This window comes from Hyperoodon ampullatus, assembly GCF_949752795.1.
Source record: "Hyperoodon ampullatus genome assembly, chromosome: 5".
Lineage (NCBI taxonomy): Eukaryota > Metazoa > Chordata > Mammalia > Artiodactyla > Ziphiidae > Hyperoodon > Hyperoodon ampullatus.
In genome coordinates this window covers 143,190,552-143,207,570 of record NC_136918.1, presented here as the reverse complement: position 1 = coordinate 143,207,570, position 17,019 = coordinate 143,190,552, and the positions used below count along the sequence as shown (strand labels likewise).

Below are 17,019 nucleotides of genomic sequence, written 5' to 3'. Positions count from 1 at the left end.
TGCCTTGTCTCCTTGTCTATGAGCCTCACATCCCCTGTTTCCTGTGATTAGGTTTAGGGCCTGCAGGATAATGCAGGATAATCTCCCCATCAAGATCCTTATCTCAGTCCCACATGCAAAGACCATTTTCCTCCTAATAGGTGGTAGGAATTGGGACCTTACCTCTTTGGAGCCGTTTTTTAGCCCACTAGGCCACCATAGCAAAACTATGGCCAGTTTTCCTTTCTCACTACCTGGATGGAGTGACCTCAGGCCGGGGGAGGGTTGTGTTATCGGGGCGGGTGTCAGGTTCTCGTGCATTTAAAGCACCAGCGTTCAGACAGAGGCCGAGCTCAGGGCTGAGCGTTGCAAGCCGGCTCCTCCTCTCCTTCAGTCTGGAAAGGGGGGCTCAGCCTCAGGGAGCCCGTGGCCCCAGTCCAGGCCGGCTCCCCTCATTCCCAGAGAGTCTGGGGCGGGGGCCCCATTTTCATCGGTTTGGGGCTGGCAGGCCTCTGGCCCCCAGTCTGCAGCTCCTCCACCCAGGCCGTTCACCCCCTAAAGGCCCAGCTAAAGAGGTCACCCATTGTCCTCCCAGGGTCCCAGTGTCCCCTGCCCTGCGCTCAGCTCTTGTCTGAACTGGAGGCAAGCTCTGGGGGCCGGTGGGCTCTTGGGAAAGGAGCCAGCTGGCCGATGGCCGAGTTAGGGTGAGAGTGTGGCCCCCCAGGAGGGCTGGGTCCCTGCCCCTTTCCTGCCCCGTGACCTAGTGCCATGATGACACTGGTCAGGCTCACAGTGTGTGCGTGTGTGCGGGGATCACCCTCTGCCCGGGGTGGACGGAGCAGGGGGACCTGGTAGCAGAGAGATGGGCCCCTTGCTGGCCCGCCTAGGTCCAAGCTCAGGGCAGCAGTGTCTGAATGAAAGCTGCCCCTGAGAAGCCGAGTCTACCCGGAGTTGACACAGAGTGGGGCTGTGAGTGGCTCATTTGACATCAGGGCCCTGTCACCTGTAGGGACTGCAGGCTGCTGATGCTCCGGGACATGGCTGGAGGCTGAGGCTCCCCGTTCCGCCTGCTGCTGGCTTCACCGTCCTTCCCGGAGCTCAGTTCTGGGGCGACACTGAAGGTGTACGTCCTGTGGGAGAGGAAAGAGATCAGTGTCACGATGACCCTGGGAAGCATCCTGTCATCACATGGTGGACAGTATGCATGCGACACGACGGGTGGGTTGGGTCATCGTGAGGATGAAACGAAACAATGGTTCAAAACGGCTCAGTGGCCAGCACATGGCAGCTCCTGAGCCAGTGGTGGTGGTTCATGTTCTCCGTCACCACCTGTTACAGACTGAACTGGGCGCCCTCAAATGTATAGTCCTGACCCCCAGGACCTCCGAATGGGGCCCTATTTGGAGGTAAGACCTTTAAAGAGCTGATGAAGGTAAAATGAGGTCACTAGGGTGGGTGCTAATTCAATCTGACTGGGTCCTTTTGAGAAGAGGAGATCAGGACACAGGGATGACAATGTGGGGACACTGGGAGGAGGCGGCCATCTACACACCCAGGAGAGAGGCCTCAGGAGGGACCAACTTGAGCTTGCACTTCCAGCCTCCAGGGCTGCAAGAGAAGGGACACCTGCTGTTTAAGTCACCATGTCTGTGGTATCTTGTTATGAGGCCCGAGCAAACCAGTGCATCATCCTCTAAGAATCGCCTTCTAAAATAACCAAAGGTGTGAAGATGCTCGTGGTTGGGAACAGGGATAAGGGAGCAGAATAGACACATTAAACGCCATGGCAACACACAGGAAAGGCACAGATGCATTAGTGGGCAGGTGGGTGACCACGGTGCCCGAGCAGTTGCAGGCGGAGAAGACACTGCTGCTCGTCTAGGGGATCAAGAAAGGTGCCCCGGGTGGGCAGCCGTTTGGGAGCTCTGAGGACCACTGAGGGCAAAGGTCATGGCACCCCAGAGCTGTGAGAACTCCAGAAGGTGAGTGGGTGCTGGTGCCGAGGTGAGGAACGGGAGGGGCCCGAGGAGGAGTGAGAATGAAGAGCTAAGAGCCGACGGTCATGGAAATCCTCCAAGAGAAAGAAATGGCCAGGTTCCCAGGGGAAATTCCTTTCAGAAAGCGAAAGGCCATCTTTGTAAACTCCAGTTAAAAACAATTTACAAGCACCTCTGGTTCCCTTTCCCATGGGATCTGAACACCTGTCCTGGTGGTCGTAGAAGGAGGACTAGTTATACTGAAGCTGTCCTCACGAGGCCTGTGGTCTGCTTTATAGCATGTGGGCTAGTTTCAAACAAGCCTGAGTGAAAAAGATACATACAATCAGAGGAGAGAAATGGACAGTAGCTAGAGAGGGAAATGGGAAAAAAAGAGAGCTTGTGCTTGGTTTTGTTTTTAAGATAACAGCATGTTTGCTTGCTGGTGGGAGCCATTGGGGAGGGCCTTGGGATGACAGATGATGCTGGCGTGATGCCCTTGGAGGGCATGGGATGCCCAGGAAGGATGGGATGCAACGCGCCATGAACAGGTGGCCTTGGCTAGGAGTGTGCTGTGGGGAGAAGGGCACGTGGGCCCAGAGGCTGCAGGTGACCAGAGCTGGTGGGCACTCTTCCGACGTTCACCTGTCCTGGTGGATAGGAGTGAGGAATGCAGTAGGTGGCCTCTGGGTTAAATGAAAAAATCAGACACAAATCAACTGGTGGGCAGAGTGTCCAGGGATGCCTGGGCCTCCGGTTTCCGGGGGAAGAGAAGGAGGCAGACAGTCAGCTCACGTGAGTGACTGGTAAGGGAACATCATCTCTATTACTGTTTTCTGAAAAGCATGTTCTCATCTTGCTCTTTAAATTGTAGTATTCTTTATGATTTTTAACATACAGAAGGCTTACATTTTAAGCATTTAATAATCAGTATTAAAGACACATCTGTTAAGTGTCACCCTAAAATCCATTCCACTGCTTCTCTGCTTTCAAAGCTCACCCCAGTCCAGAAATCAGAAATACAGTCATTTAAACTGCCGTCTATTTTAAAATGATTTTCTTTTTCTGTTTAATTCTTGACTCAGAATTAAATTGATACCAGTGTGTGCTGTGAGGTCATACAGAATACCTTTTATTTTACACCCATTTATTTTCCTATTTCTGATGCATTCATCAGATAGGAACCTCCTAATATACCAGGTCTCCTGCTCTGTTAGCTAGTCTGTTCCACGGATCTATTTTTTCTCTTTCCCTCAAGCCAGTACCATATTATAAATTTATAACATGTTTTTAATATCTGGTAGGGTAAATACCTCCTCTCATCACTTTTATTTTTCAAAGTGTTCTCAGCTCTTCTCTCCTATTTATTCTCCCAGATAAACTTTTCAATCACTCAGTGAAGTTCCAACAAGCGATCCCATTGGGATTTTCCCTGGAATTCCATTAAACCTGGAAATGGCTCTGGGAGGATTCATTTTGCTCCATCACGAACCTGGTGTGTTTCTACTTATTCGGCCCATTTGTAAATGTTTGCCTTTCTCTCCCACAGTGGCCCCAAGTCCCCCAGTTCTCGTAAAGCTGATGGCTCCCAGGCCTCCATCCTGAGACCCTTACCGGGTCCTGATCTGGGAGTGGCGTCCTTTCTCCTGCATCTCAGGGGCCCACAGGCTCAGGCCCACCTGCTTTTCACCATCACAACCGTACGCCTGGGACCCTCAGTGCCCACACGGTGTTTCGATGTAGTTAACTCACTTCTGAAACTGTCTGCAAGTCGTACCTTCTCTTCCCATCTTGTTGCCTGTCCTGTCTTGAGCGGTAAATCCTACTGGCGGTCAGACAGGCTGGGACCTGGGACCTTTTGCTGGGACCTGGGACCCTTTGCTGCAGGGCTTGCACCTGGACACACCTCTCCTCCAGCCACAGAATACAAAGAAACTGTACAGGACTAAAAATAACTGTGTGAGTGCCCAGTTGGGTCAAATTCTGGACCCAAAAGATACAAAGAGACCGAAAAACCCAACTGCCACTTTTGAAGAGCCTGGAGCAGAAACAGGGTGTCGGGAGCAAAAGCAGGGCACTGCACATGCCCCCTGCACACACCACCACCTAAGGGGTGGGCAGACCACCTAAGTCACCCCTCGGCCTGACCCCTGGACACACCCTACCCTCACCCCATATAAGGAACTAGCTCGCCCCCCTTCAGGGAGCAGGCAAGCAAGGGAACCTGTTGTGGGTTCTCACTCCCCCATGTGGCAGCAGTGGTCCCAACAAAGCCGTGCCTGAATTTCTTGTCTGGCCTCTGATCAATTTCCATTGATTAAGGAAGCTAAGAACCCTGGTCAGTAACAGCGGGATCCAGGTCAAATAGGTTTACACAGCTCATATTCTCACAGCGTCAGATGTCAGCACATTCGACATCTTTCACTGGTCATAAACAGGCAAGAACATGACCCCCATATTCAGACCATTGACATCTCCCTCGTCAAATGAGCAAGCTCTCAGTATTTGCAGTCTCATGTTGACACAGGAAATGCTGGTGGGTTTCCCCTTCCTGAGGGCGAGGTGTGGCCCTCACGCACCCTGCTCCCGGCCCAGGGGGCAGATAGTGAAGCCTTGTTATCTATAAATAACATCTGTGAAGTTTACAGTTGGAGAGAAAAATTGAATTTTTTTTTTTTTGCTACTCTTTCAAATGAAATACAGCCTTGATTACGATGGGGATGTTAGTGATGAGAAGAGAAAGGAAAGAACATAGCATTTTAATATTTCTGTTTTTCTCTGAAACGTCAGAGACCCACTTACTGCTTTACTGACACCATAGAAATAGATGTATTTAAATTCTCCCTGGCTTTTAAAGGGGCTTTTTTTCAAATCACACATAGGTTTTTTTTTTTTTTTTAGAAGATGTTGGGGGTAGGAGTTTATTAACTTATTTATTTATTTTTGCTGTGTTGGGTCTTCGTTTCTGTGCCAGGGCTTTCTCTAGTTGTGGCCAGCGGGGGCCACTCTTCATCGCGGTGCGCGGGCCTCTCACTATCGCGGCCTCTCTTGCTGCGGAGCACAGGCTCCAGACGTGCAGGCTCAGTAGTTGTGGCTCACGGACCTAGTTGCTCCGCGGCATGTGGGATCCTCCCAGACCAGGGCTCAAACCCGTGTCCCCTGCATTGGCAGACAGATTCTCAACCACTGCGCCACCAGGGAAGCCCCCTAAACGGGCTTTTAAAGCTGCCGTCTGTTGGGTTGTGTGGACTGTGTCTGCTAGGGATGCCATAGCGAGGTACCACGGACGGGGCAGCTTAAGTAACAGATACTTATTCTCATACAGTCTGGGGGCTGAGTCCAAGATCGAGGTATGGGCGGGGTTAGTTCCTCCAGAGGCCTCTCTCCTTGGTGTGTACACGGCCGTCTTCTCCCTGTGTCCTCACATGATCGTCCTTCTCTGTGTGTCTGCGTCTGGATCTCCTCTTCTTATAAGGACACCAGACAAATTGGATTAGGGCCCACCCTGTGATCTCATTTTACCGTAGTCACCTCTTTAAAGACCCATCTCTAAATACAATCACATTGTGAGGTGCTGGGGCTTCAGACATCAACGTATGAATTTGGGGGACACAATGCAGCCCATGACAATGTCTCTATTATGTCTGAGCTGCTTGCCAGGAACCTGCTCTGTGGTTTTGGAAAGTTCCTAAGCGTGTATTGCCCCAGGGTTGGTACTCTCATCTTGGCTCAAAGAAGGCAAAGTGTCCTCTAAGCTCTAACGTTCATGGCTCTTTGTTCGAGATTATGCTACCTACCTTCTTGTCTGTGGAGGGTTGAAAACTGCTGTGATTCATGAATATGCTCCATCAATATCACAGTGGTCACCTCTGATCTTTTTCTTCAAAGTAACAGGCAAATATTGTGGGGTCATTTTGTTGCTGAGTAAATCCAGAGACCCTGAACTATTGGCACAAAGACTGAATGGTCGCACTGGTGATGGGTCACTGAGGTAAGGCCAATAATTTCTCCTGCTTGGGTTGCACGTCCCAAGTGTGAATTCTGTGCTGACACTGTCAGAGGTATTTATCTACTGTCTATAAACAACGGTTTGTCTGCCCACAGCTAAAGTAGCCTTGGGACAGTATCATCGGATGGCATTTCTGCTCAACCGATTAGTAACATGTACAGGCATTCTAGGGCCATTTTCTGAATGTAAAAGTTTGAATGTTTAATAAAGTACACGTTGGGCCATTTTAAAGGACTTAGCCAGGACAGCTGAGTCCGACAACAGTGCTGGTTCTCTGTCCTTCTGACCCATAATCACACGTCACAGTTTGTCTTCTTCCCCAGCACAGCTGGGGTGCTTCCAAAACACAGCCAATTAGACACCCCACAGCCCAGCCCAGTACTTAGTTTTCTCTTCTTTTGCTATAATTCTTGTTAATACTTATTAATTCCTAGGGGAAACTTGTTTCTAGAAGGAATAGTCCCAGAAATGTTCAGCTTAAAAGCTGGAACCGTTATTTTGGTGACAGGTGACTAATAGATTAACTGTAAGGTGAAAGAGGCAATAGCCACAAACTCATTTTCTCCAGAATCTTAGCTGCATAGTTCTAGAAACATCCAGTGTGCCGACTGCCTGGCGACAGTGATGCTCTCTTGTCCTGAGCAAGGATTGGAGGACTTGCTAAAGGACAGGGACCAGACGGAAGCCCACACCACCTGGACCTCAGGTGGTCAGTTGGGGTGGAACCGGCATCTTCTCCCTGTTACTCCTTAAATGGTTCACTGGACCGGGTGATGGACTGAGCTGGTTCTAAAAGGAACCAAGCAGTTCCTTGATTGCGTGATGTCATCTGGCCCCTCCACCTCCCTGGGCCCAAGTGTTCTCAGCTCTCATGGCCATGTCCACACCTGCAAAACTGTGCTTCTCCGGGACGACTGGTCTACCCACACCTGGGATGGCTGTGATCTTTTTGTGGAAGCCATATCCTTTTCCACGCTGGGTGTGGGAGAGCTCGGAGCCTGGGGCCCACAGCGTGCATGGTGTGCACAGAGCTTGGCCCTTCGTTTGTCTGACTTCTCTCCCTTTTTTCTCCCTTTGACCCAATTTCCTTATATTCTTTTCTTTAAACTTAACATTGATTAATTTAGATTTTGAATAAGTAATGCATTTCTATGGTTCACAAATTTAAAAATTATGCAGTGGTAGAGGGCGAAAAGTCTCCCTCCCATTCCTATTCCATTCTCCCAACTCCCACCCTCAACCCTGCAGGTAGCCACTGTTAGAAGTTTACAGACATCTTCCCTTCCAGGGAACTTTTATGCATCAACGTGCATATAAATACGCATTGTGCAGATATAAGTACAGATGATAATGTTTTAATGCATCTGTTCCCCACAGCTAGTGCTATCCTATACACATTGTTCTGCAACTCTCTTGGATTTTTTTTAACTTTTTTTTTTTTTTTTTAACTTTTTTTTTTTTTTTTTTTGCGGTATGTGGGCCTCTCACTGTTGTGGCCTCTCACTGTTGTGGCCTCTCCCGTTGCAGAGCACAGGCTCCGGACGCGCAGGCTCAGCGGCCATGGCTCACGGGCCCAGCCGTTCCGTGGCATGTGGGATCTTCCCGGACCGGGGCACGAACCCGTGTCCCCTGCATCGGCAGGCGGACTCTCAACCACTGCGCCACCAGGAAAGCCCTCTTGGATTTTTTTATATCAGTACATAAAATACTTCCTCGTGATCATTTTTAAAAGCCTCAAGTATTCTATTGTATGGATGTATCATAATTTATTTCACTGGCTCATCTTTAATTGAATTATCTCTTCTACGGTGCTTGTGTGCTTCTATAATTTGTTATGCTCATAATAAGGAAGTGGTATTTTGTAGTCCTTTTGGGAGTATGATCTCAGAAAAGTTTTGTAGAGTCATTGATGTTTTCTGAATGTTCTCAGTGGAAAACTACAAATCAACCAAGATATTTACCATATACCTGCAGGGATAATGTTGCCAGCACGGAGAAGGCAATTTTTACCAACAATGGAACTGTCCAGAAGCATACAAGCACCATGGCCACTGTTTCCAAAAAGACGCTCTCAGACACTAAGTCTGAGAGAGGCGTCTGGGCTGCAGAGGCAGGGGGGCGCTCACCTGTGCTTCACCCAGGTGTCACTCTCGCTAGCTCTCTCCGTGTAGTTCTCGGGCAGGAAGCCCCGGCAGCCGGTCTGCTGCGAGATCCCAATCACCCAGCCCTCGCTGGCTTCCTCCTGCTGAGTGGGGTCCACGAAGATGTAGTCACCAGGAGTGAGTGTCAGCTCATCCACGTTCTGCGGTTTGTACTGGAACAGGACCCTCAGGGTCTAGAATGGAGGAAAGTGTCTTCATGTCTCAAGCAAGGATGGGTTCTGTGTCTCCAAGACACATCCAAGCCTCTGTCTGATGACAGTAGAATATGACAAAAGGAAGTATACACTTGTTCAGATACATTCAGAAATGAACTTTGGTATCTATCTATCATCTGTCTCTCTAGTTATTATCTATCTATCTATCTATTTATCTATCTATCATCTATCTATTACCTCTCTATCTATCATCTATCTATACATATCAATCATCTATCTATCATCTACCTATCTGTATCTATCAATCACCTATCTATCTAATCTATTATCTATCTACCTCTTATCTACCTATCAATTTATCTATCTACCTATGTATCTATCATGTATCTATCTCTATCATTTACCTATTTTATCAATCTACTATCTACCTATTTATCTCTGTTTACTTATTTCTTTCATGAAAATCTCAAAGCATAACCAGATGTTCACATCCACCCCCCTTTGGAGTGAGGTTATTTACAGCTTCTCCCACACCACAGAACACGGTGGATTCATTCATACTTGTTCCATGGGTCTGAAAGGAGCATAACAAGCTTTCTATCTAAAGCAATCAATCCCATGGGGAGGGAGTCCTGAACCGAGGCTTCACTCAAATCATTATCTAAACAAATTAGCAAGCAGCACAATGTATTCATAAATCTTTGCAACCGTCCATTTTTAATACCAGTCCAGCCGTCCGCCTGCATTCGCTCACCTGGTAGTGTACAAATCGCATGTCCCGGGAGTAGAGTGCGGCCGTCCACTGGCAGCCTTGGCCGGGGTGGACGGCTCTGGCCAGCTGCTCCAGCGTCCTCTGGTGGTGGGGATAGAACTTGTGGGCCAGGGTGAGATGCAGCTGCTTGGTGCAGGGCTTCACGGTGCAGTCTGTGAAATCAGGCAAACGGGGCACCTTGACCCAGACGTCCGCACCACACGCCCGGGGTCTCCGCATCCGAGGTGGCCACGAGCCCGGGTTGGAGGTGCAAATGGCTTTACACACGCACCTCCTGTCTCTGCCCACTCCCCTCCCCACACCAGCGCTCCCCCGACAGGGCAAGGAGCTGGCCCAGACGGGCCACCACACAGAGGTCACCTCGTTAAGGAGGTGGCTGGGTACTTGCAGATTCTACAAAGAAGCAGGAAAGCAGAGGGTATAGAGACACAGGTTTGGGAGGTGGCTGTTTGTGGCCCATCAATTTGCAAGCTAATTGCCCCAACAATTGAGTCAAATCTCCTTCATCCCCCGGGGTGTGCGTGTTACACAGTGGCCTGAACGGGTGGCCTCATGCTCCAGTCAATGGCTTTTTGTTCAGTTGCAGAGTCTCTGGAAGAAAATGCCCTAAGCAATGTGATTCCATCAGACATCGCAGTGCCTCTAATATTCTGCTGACTTTGGTGAAGCAGGAAGCCCTTGGAGCGGCCAAGGCCCTGGTCTTTTTTTTATTTTTTACGCGAGCCTCTCACTGTTGTGGCCTCTCCCGTTGCGGAGCACAGGTTCCAGATGCGCAGGCTCAGCGGCCATGGCCCACGGGCACAGCCGCTCCACGGCATGTGGGATCTTCCCGGACCGGGGCGCGAACCCGCGTCCCCTGCCTCGGCAGGCGGACTCTCAACCACTGTGCCACCAGGCCCTGGTCTTTTTGAGTGACCTCTGCCCTCATGGCCCCAGCCCTCCTGGACCTCATTCCAGGGCTCTCAGGTCAGTGGGCAGCAGCGTCCCCGAAGCAGCCAGGATCCGATTTCAGCCGGGTCACAAAGCAGCTTTGTTCTGGGGAGGCGGCGATGAATGGAACTGCACAGACTCTGGAATCTGATAGACCTGACTTTAGACCCAGCTGCCCGGTTTGGCAGCTGACTTTGGGGACCGTCTTGGTCTGACTCAGCTTCAGTTTCGACAGCAACAACTTGAGGATTGGACGGGCTGTCCTGGGAAACCGGCCTCTTAACTGTAAGGTCCCTGGGAAACTTTCAGTAAATCTTAGTTACCTGCTACCTTTCTCACGGGCAACACTTAGCAACACACGGGATCTGTCTTCCCCCTGAAAAACGTCAAGGGTAGTGCACCCACTTCCTGGAGCCCAGACTTGGCAACCCCATTGATGTCTCCCGTCCTCTATCTGAGCCTTTGGTAGCAAAAGAGAAACCGGCGAGGTCTCCCGGCCCTGAGCTGCGGGGGAGAGGAGCTCGAAGCAAGAGAGCATGTGGGTGGCGGGGAAATTCCTTTTCTCGGGTGTTCCAGACGAGGTGGGGCGACGGCCTTGCCGTGGATGAGTCAGCGTGGCCTGGGAAAGGCCCGCTGAGATCGTCATCAGAGAGATCACCGAGTCACCTGATCTGAATGGGTGCTTATCCTTTTCTCTGTGTGGCCCGTGCCCCTGGGGACCATGAGTTGGCCAGGAACATGCTTGCTGGCTGAGCTGTGCCTGGTTCCTCCCGACCCAGCAGGGTCAGGCCCAGGGTGCCGGCCATGGAGGGCAGGGCGGAGCCTGCTAAAGGGTGGGTGACGGACGTGAGGTCAAAGCCGGTTTCCCGGGGTGCAGAGTGGGTCAGCACGAAGCCCAGGAGGCATGGAGCAGGACATGGCCGGACTCTAGTGCCAGATCCACCACCCACTGGCTTGGGGACTCTGTTGGTTTCCTGGGCTGTTGTCACAAATGGCCACACCCTGGGTGGCCTAGAACAACAGAAATTTGTTCTCATGCATCTGGAGGCTGGAAGTCCAAAACCAAGGTATTGCAGGGCAGTGCCCCCTGCTGAAGGCTCCCGTGGAGGGTCCCTCCCGGCCTCCTCCAGCTCCTGTGGCCCCAGCGTTCCTTTGCTTGTGGCCACATCCCTTCAATGCCTGCCTCCGTGGTCACATGGCCTCTCCTTTGTGTCTCTGTGTCTTCTTGTCATACAAGGACCCCAGTCACCGGACTTAGGGCCTGTCGTACTCCAGTGTGACCTCAACTAATTACATCTAGTGGAGACCCTATTTCCAAATACGGTCCTTTTCTGAGGTCTTGGTGGACATGAATTTTAGGGGACACTTTTCAAACCATGACAGTGACCTCGGGCAGGCCCTTTACCCTGCACAGCCCTCGGTCACTCTATTTTTAAAATGAGTGGTCATGAAGAGCCACTTTTGGGGGCATGGGAGTAAGTGAGGTGCTAGGCCTGCTCGGAGGCAAGCGGCTGATACACTGCATCAGGACAAGAGCCGTGCCCGTCGTCCTTCTAGAGACAAGGAGATTCAAGAACCATCCCCTGAACTCACACTTACATAAAGGAGGCAATCTGCAAGGACATGGGGTAAGGTTATCATTATCTAGCAAATATGATCCCAGACTCGACAAGCGAGCCTCCCAATGGAAATCTGGGACTAAGGAAATTATTCATGTGACCGGCATCTGCATTCATACATGTCTGCAGGGGGCAGGGAGGGGTCCTGCTACCAGGGTGCTGTGGCCTCTTCGAGTTTCAGACTCAGCAAAGCACAGCTGTGCGGAGCACCTCTGAGTACCAGGACCACGGGGAAGCTCCCCAAACACGCCGCACTGTTTAAAGGGCGAGAGCCCCAGCCATTGGCAGAGAAAGAAAACGACTCGGGGTCAGAGGACATGATTCAGGTCACATCACCAACCAGAGATGAGGGAAAATTAACACCTGAGGTCAAGTCTGGAATTCTTCCCACTAAACCCCAGCCGGCGCCTCTGTCTCCAGACCGGGGCTGGTGTCTGAGGAAAGTGAATTTGACTGCTTCTCAAAGTGAGTCTAGATAATTTTCCCCCCAAGAGGCCAAGGAGACAAGACTACGCTCATACCTAAAACGTTAAAATGAATCAGCTAGGACTTGTGTTTTACGTACAGCACTGGCCTGGTGAGGAGGGATGCCCCTGGTGGGCGTGGGGCTGGGGGAGGTGCCCCAGCCTACGATCCCCTGTCATCATGTGACCACACACCGTCCCTCCTGGGACAGTCTCCCAGCAGCTGGAACACGGCTGAGTGTTTTGAAAAACCACATCGATGCAGACAAGGCTATTCCCACTTAGAGAAGAGCCCTCTGCTAGTTCTGAGTCTTTCTATTTGCTCACTCTTTTTTGTTTTTAGTTAATTTTTGTTGGAGTATAATTGATGTACAATGTTGTGTTAGTTTCTGCTGTACAGCAAAGTGAATCAGTTATACATATACATATATCCACTCTTTTTTAGATTCTATTCCCATACAGGTTATTAAAGAGTACTGAGTAGATTTCCCTGTGCTGTACAGCAGGTTCTTATTAGTTATCTATTTTGTGTATAGTAGTGTGGTTATGTCAGTCCCAATCTCCCTTGCACCCCTTTCCTCCTTGGTAACCGTAAGTTTGTTTTCTATATCTGTGACTCTACTTCTGTTTTGTAAGTAGGTTCATCTGTACCATTTTTTTTATTCCACGTATAAGTGATATCATATGATATTTGTCTTTCTCTGTCTGACTTAGCTCACTTTTTTTTTTTTTTTTTTTTTTGTGGTACGTGGGCCTCTCACTGTTGTGGCCTCTCCCGTTGCGGAGCACAGGCTCTGGACGCGCAGGCTCAGTGGCTATGGCTCACGGGCCCAGGCGCTCCGTGGCACGTGGGTTCTTCCCGGACCGGGGCACGAACCCGTGTCCCCCGCATCGGCAGGTGGACTCTCAACCATTGCATCACCAGGGAAGCCCTAGCTCACATTTTTGAAGGACATCCTGGCCCATTACGGAGGTTCTAGCTCATTGTTCAACCTCAGGTTAAGGCCATGTCATAGTTGCTGGCTGTAAAGGGCCAGGTGGTGTGGAAGTGACCTGGTGACGGTGCAGACAACCCTGTGCCCGGCCAGCCCGCAGGATGACCGTCGCTGCATCGGGGAAACAGCCTCACTCTTGCTGCCCTGGGGTCTGCCCATTGCATCCGAGTGTGGCGAGCTCAGCCCCAGGCACAAAGGGACCACTTTCTATTAACCGGGCCCTGCGTGTGCTTCTGCTTGGGGCCGCCTACCTGCTAAGATGGAAGCTTCCGTGGCGAACATCACAGCAAACTCATGGATGATGTCTGCGGGGCTGTCGTTCACGAAGAAGCCCAGGTAGCTGATGGAAGAATGGAGAACCAGAGGCACAGCCGAGGGGAAGGCGCCCAGGGTCCTATCCCCGGCTCTCTTCAGCGCTTCATACAGACACTCCACCTTCTGGTCCTCGCACTGAGGGACAGAGACAGGACAGTCACCTGTTACCTTAACTAATAAAAATCAGGCAGCCTCGGGAGCCTCTTTTCTGTCCACGATGCTGTAACATAATTTAACTAGTCCTGGTGTTTGGGGTGATGGATCCGTTCTATAGCTGGTCCCCAGTTTCTTATAGAATTCAGGTCAAGTTCTTTTTGGAATAGAATAGCCTTTGAGTACCCAGGTCAAAAATCGCACAACAGGGGCTTCCCAGGTGGCACAGTGGTTGAGAGTCTGCCTGCCGATGCGGGGGACACGGGTTTGTGCCCCGGTCCGGGAAGATCCCACGTGCCGTGGAGCGGCTGGGCCCGTGAGCCGTGGCCGCTGAGCCTGTGCATCCGGAGCCTGTGCTCCGCAACGGGAGAGGCCATGGCGGTGAGAGGCCCACGTACCGCAAAAAAAAAAAAAAAAAAAAAAAAAATCCCTTGTCCCTCTAAATATGTGCCTCACTCCATGTTGAGTTGACCCAACCCTGCATCACATCCCGAACCCCGTCCTCCAGTCCTGTGGCCCACAGCTGGGCTCAGTGCCGCATTACTGGCTCCTGCAGGTTTCCTGTAGACACCAAGGCAGCCCCAGGGCGCGCTGCTCAGAGCCTGCCCTACTGAGGAAGGTTGTAGCCTCTGCCCCTCGGCCGCTGAACTTCAGAGCCGGCAGCGGGCCACACACTCGGCCAGTGATCGAGCCACCCTTGCCCCCAGCAGGGTCTCCTCTGACGTGATCTTGGCTCACAGGCTCCCCCTCAACCCTGCTGTCACCCACTCACCTGCCCTCTGGCCACACAGCTCTGGGCTCCTTGCTCAGTGAGAAAGGCTCCACGCGCCCGTGTGGGACCCCAGCGGGACACTGACAGAGCCCCCCCTTCGGGGAGCTGGCCAAATCCTCATCTCCCCAGCAGCTGGCTCGCTCTGGGCTTCCCACACCCTCTTTATTCTCTGAGTTATGGACCGTATCATCGTTGCTAATGGGCACCCTCAGCTCCCCTGCTAACCAGGAGCACGCTCAATGCACCCCTGTCTGTCGTATCTTTGTGTGTGTGTGTGTGTGTGTGTGTGTGTGTGTGTTTTGCGGTATGCAGGCCTCTCACTGCTGTGGCCTCTCCCGTTGTGGAGCACAGGCTCCAGACGTGCAGGCTCAGTGGCCATGGCTCACGGGCCCAGCCGCTCCGCGGCATGTGGGATCCTCCCGGACCGGGGCACGAACCCATGTCCCCTGCATCGGCAGGCGGACTCTCAACCACTGCGCCACCAGGGAAGCCCTGTCTGTCGTGTCTTTGCAGTCCTCGTAGGGCCTGGAAAGCACGTGGTGCCTGGAGGGCACTCGCCTCATGTAACCTGGGAGCATGGAGCCACGTTATACACCGACCTGTAGATGACGGCACTATTTGGTGGCTGAGCATCCTTATTTTACAGAATCAAAGGCAAAGAGTGAATCCCTGTTACATTCTTCTGTTGGAAAGGGGCACTCAGCCACCAGGGCAGGGTGGGATGTGGGGTGGGCGTGAGGGGGCAGCTACCTCGAGAGAAGGGAAATGTGTGTGTGTGTATCTACGTGTATGGTGTGTCTGTGTGTCATGCTGTGTGTGTCTCCGTGTGTATATCTGTGTTTGTGACGTGTGTGTCTGTGTGTGGTGTGTCTGTGTGTGATGCTGTGTGTGTCTGTGTGCATATCTGTGTGTGTGACATGGTGTGTGTGTGTGGTGTGTCTGTGTGTCTGTGTGAGATGCTGTGTGTTTCTGTGTCTGTGTATGTGTGTATGCGTGCACAAATGGACACACCTCGACAGGCTGGGAGGAAGAGCTGGAGGCCCCAGTCAGCTCTCTGGCTGTCGCTGTCAGGGCCAGGCGTGTCCATGTCTAAGGTCATGTTTGTTGCTGGCTTCACTGCCTCTCTTTCCCCTGATGAGCCCCTAGGACAAGCCAGGAAGGAGCCTGTCACAAATGCCATCAATCTGCAAGTAGGGTGACCAACTCACCCTGGTTTGCCTGGGATTTCCCTGGTTTCAGCACCTGGGAATCCCTCCCCACTGGCCCGGGCAAATGAGGATGATTGTCAAGGGCTTTGGAAGATGCTGCTTCTCCCGGGCATCTTCTGGAAGCCTTCCTGCACAGGTTTGCATCGCCTTTTCCGTGCAGCGCAAAGGAGCCTGGAACAGAGGGCCCCTTGGGCCCCGGTGGGACCCTTAGAGTTTGCTGGCAGTAGAGCCGGGGTGGGGCCAGGGTGTGCCCTCTGTACTTTTCTCTGGTCGGGAGCCACAGTGGTGTCTGCCCCTCTTTCTCTCATTCTCATGCCTCCCTCTTGTTTTTTGAGCATGCCAGGTCCTTCTCACCTTCCCAGGACCCCATCCTGGGAGCTGGAGCTGGTTCTCTGAACATCTTTCGAATCAGAGGGCTAGTGCCCCAGGCAGGAAGAAGTCCTACATCTGTGGCTGGCTAACCCGTTCTTCAGTGGATCCATCACACATCTGTGAAGCTCCCACTCTGTTTGAGGCATGGTGCTGGTCTCTGGGGGGCAATGGTAAGTGAATTATCCTCCTTCACTTGAGCGGTTCAGTCCAGTGAGGGATGCAGAGCTGCACCAGACACATGGCCATGCAAGAGGGAAAGAGTGCCACTAGACTTAGAAGCAGGAGGATGGTGGGAGCCCAAAGGGCAGCAACCTCCTCTGTCTGGGGAGCTAGGGAAGACTCAAAAAGGGAGGGGATAAATGAGTTGGGTTCTGAAGGATGAATAGAAGTTGACCAGACGAAGATGAGGAGGAAAGTAAAGGATATCTCACACAAAGAGTCCAGCTAACACCACCATCGTAGACCACCCTGTGAAAGTAAACCCCTCAATTTTGCCCCATCACCGCCTAGTTATGGCAGAAAATGACTCAGCTGCTGTATTAATGAACATTAAAAACTCCTTGGACTGACTCACCGTGAAGAAGTCACAGAGCGTTATGTGAGGGAAGACCTCATGGGCTCTGTTCTTTGAGCACTGACGCCTGCTCTCTCTCCAGAACTCTTGAAGTTTGTCCAGCAGGGGTCCCGTGGGACAGAGGAAAAGGGCGTACTCCTGGGGGATGGGGTCGTCGAGAGAAGGGTCATTGCAATGGCAGTGCAGCCTGCAACAGAGAATGGGACATTTACCTGGCGTCGTGGCCAAAGGAGTCTTTCCCCATGGAGGACACAGGACAGTGGTGACAGCAACTCAGAACAGCAGGCCGTGCAGAGCAGAGGTGTCCATGCCCGGGCGGGACTTGCCGAGCACGAGGCTGAGTGTGGCCGCAGAGCAGGTCAGTGTCCAGCCAGGTCTCAGATCCTGGCTAGTCTGATTCCCAGGCCAAAGACCCAGAAAAGTAGAGAAAGGTGACAGAAACACTCAAAACCTGGTCTTCTAGTGGTCTTTGTGGGCCAGTCATCTCCTTAGGGTTGAAAATTTTGTGGAAAAAACCTCAACTTTAATTTTATCTCCAACTTCAAATTAAGTGTAAAAATCAAA

General features: G+C 51.7%; 1 protein-coding gene across 2 annotated transcripts in view; it reads right to left on the bottom strand.

Moving 5' to 3' along the window:
• The window catches only part of UBASH3A (ubiquitin associated and SH3 domain containing A), a gene marked incomplete at both ends in the record, with an annotated part of 40,795 nt that overhangs the window by 19,286 nt on the left and 4,490 nt on the right, over positions 1-17,019 (bottom strand). For both annotated transcript variants that reach the window (XM_079704308.1, XM_079704309.1), the window contains 5 exons: positions 983-1,109; positions 8,091-8,299; positions 9,036-9,205; positions 13,313-13,511; positions 16,456-16,642. In XM_079704308.1, the coding sequence (XP_079560434.1) occupies positions 983-1,109; positions 8,091-8,299; positions 9,036-9,205; positions 13,313-13,511; positions 16,456-16,642 (892 nt within the window). The remainder of the gene's footprint in view (positions 1-982; positions 1,110-8,090; positions 8,300-9,035; positions 9,206-13,312; positions 13,512-16,455; positions 16,643-17,019) is intronic.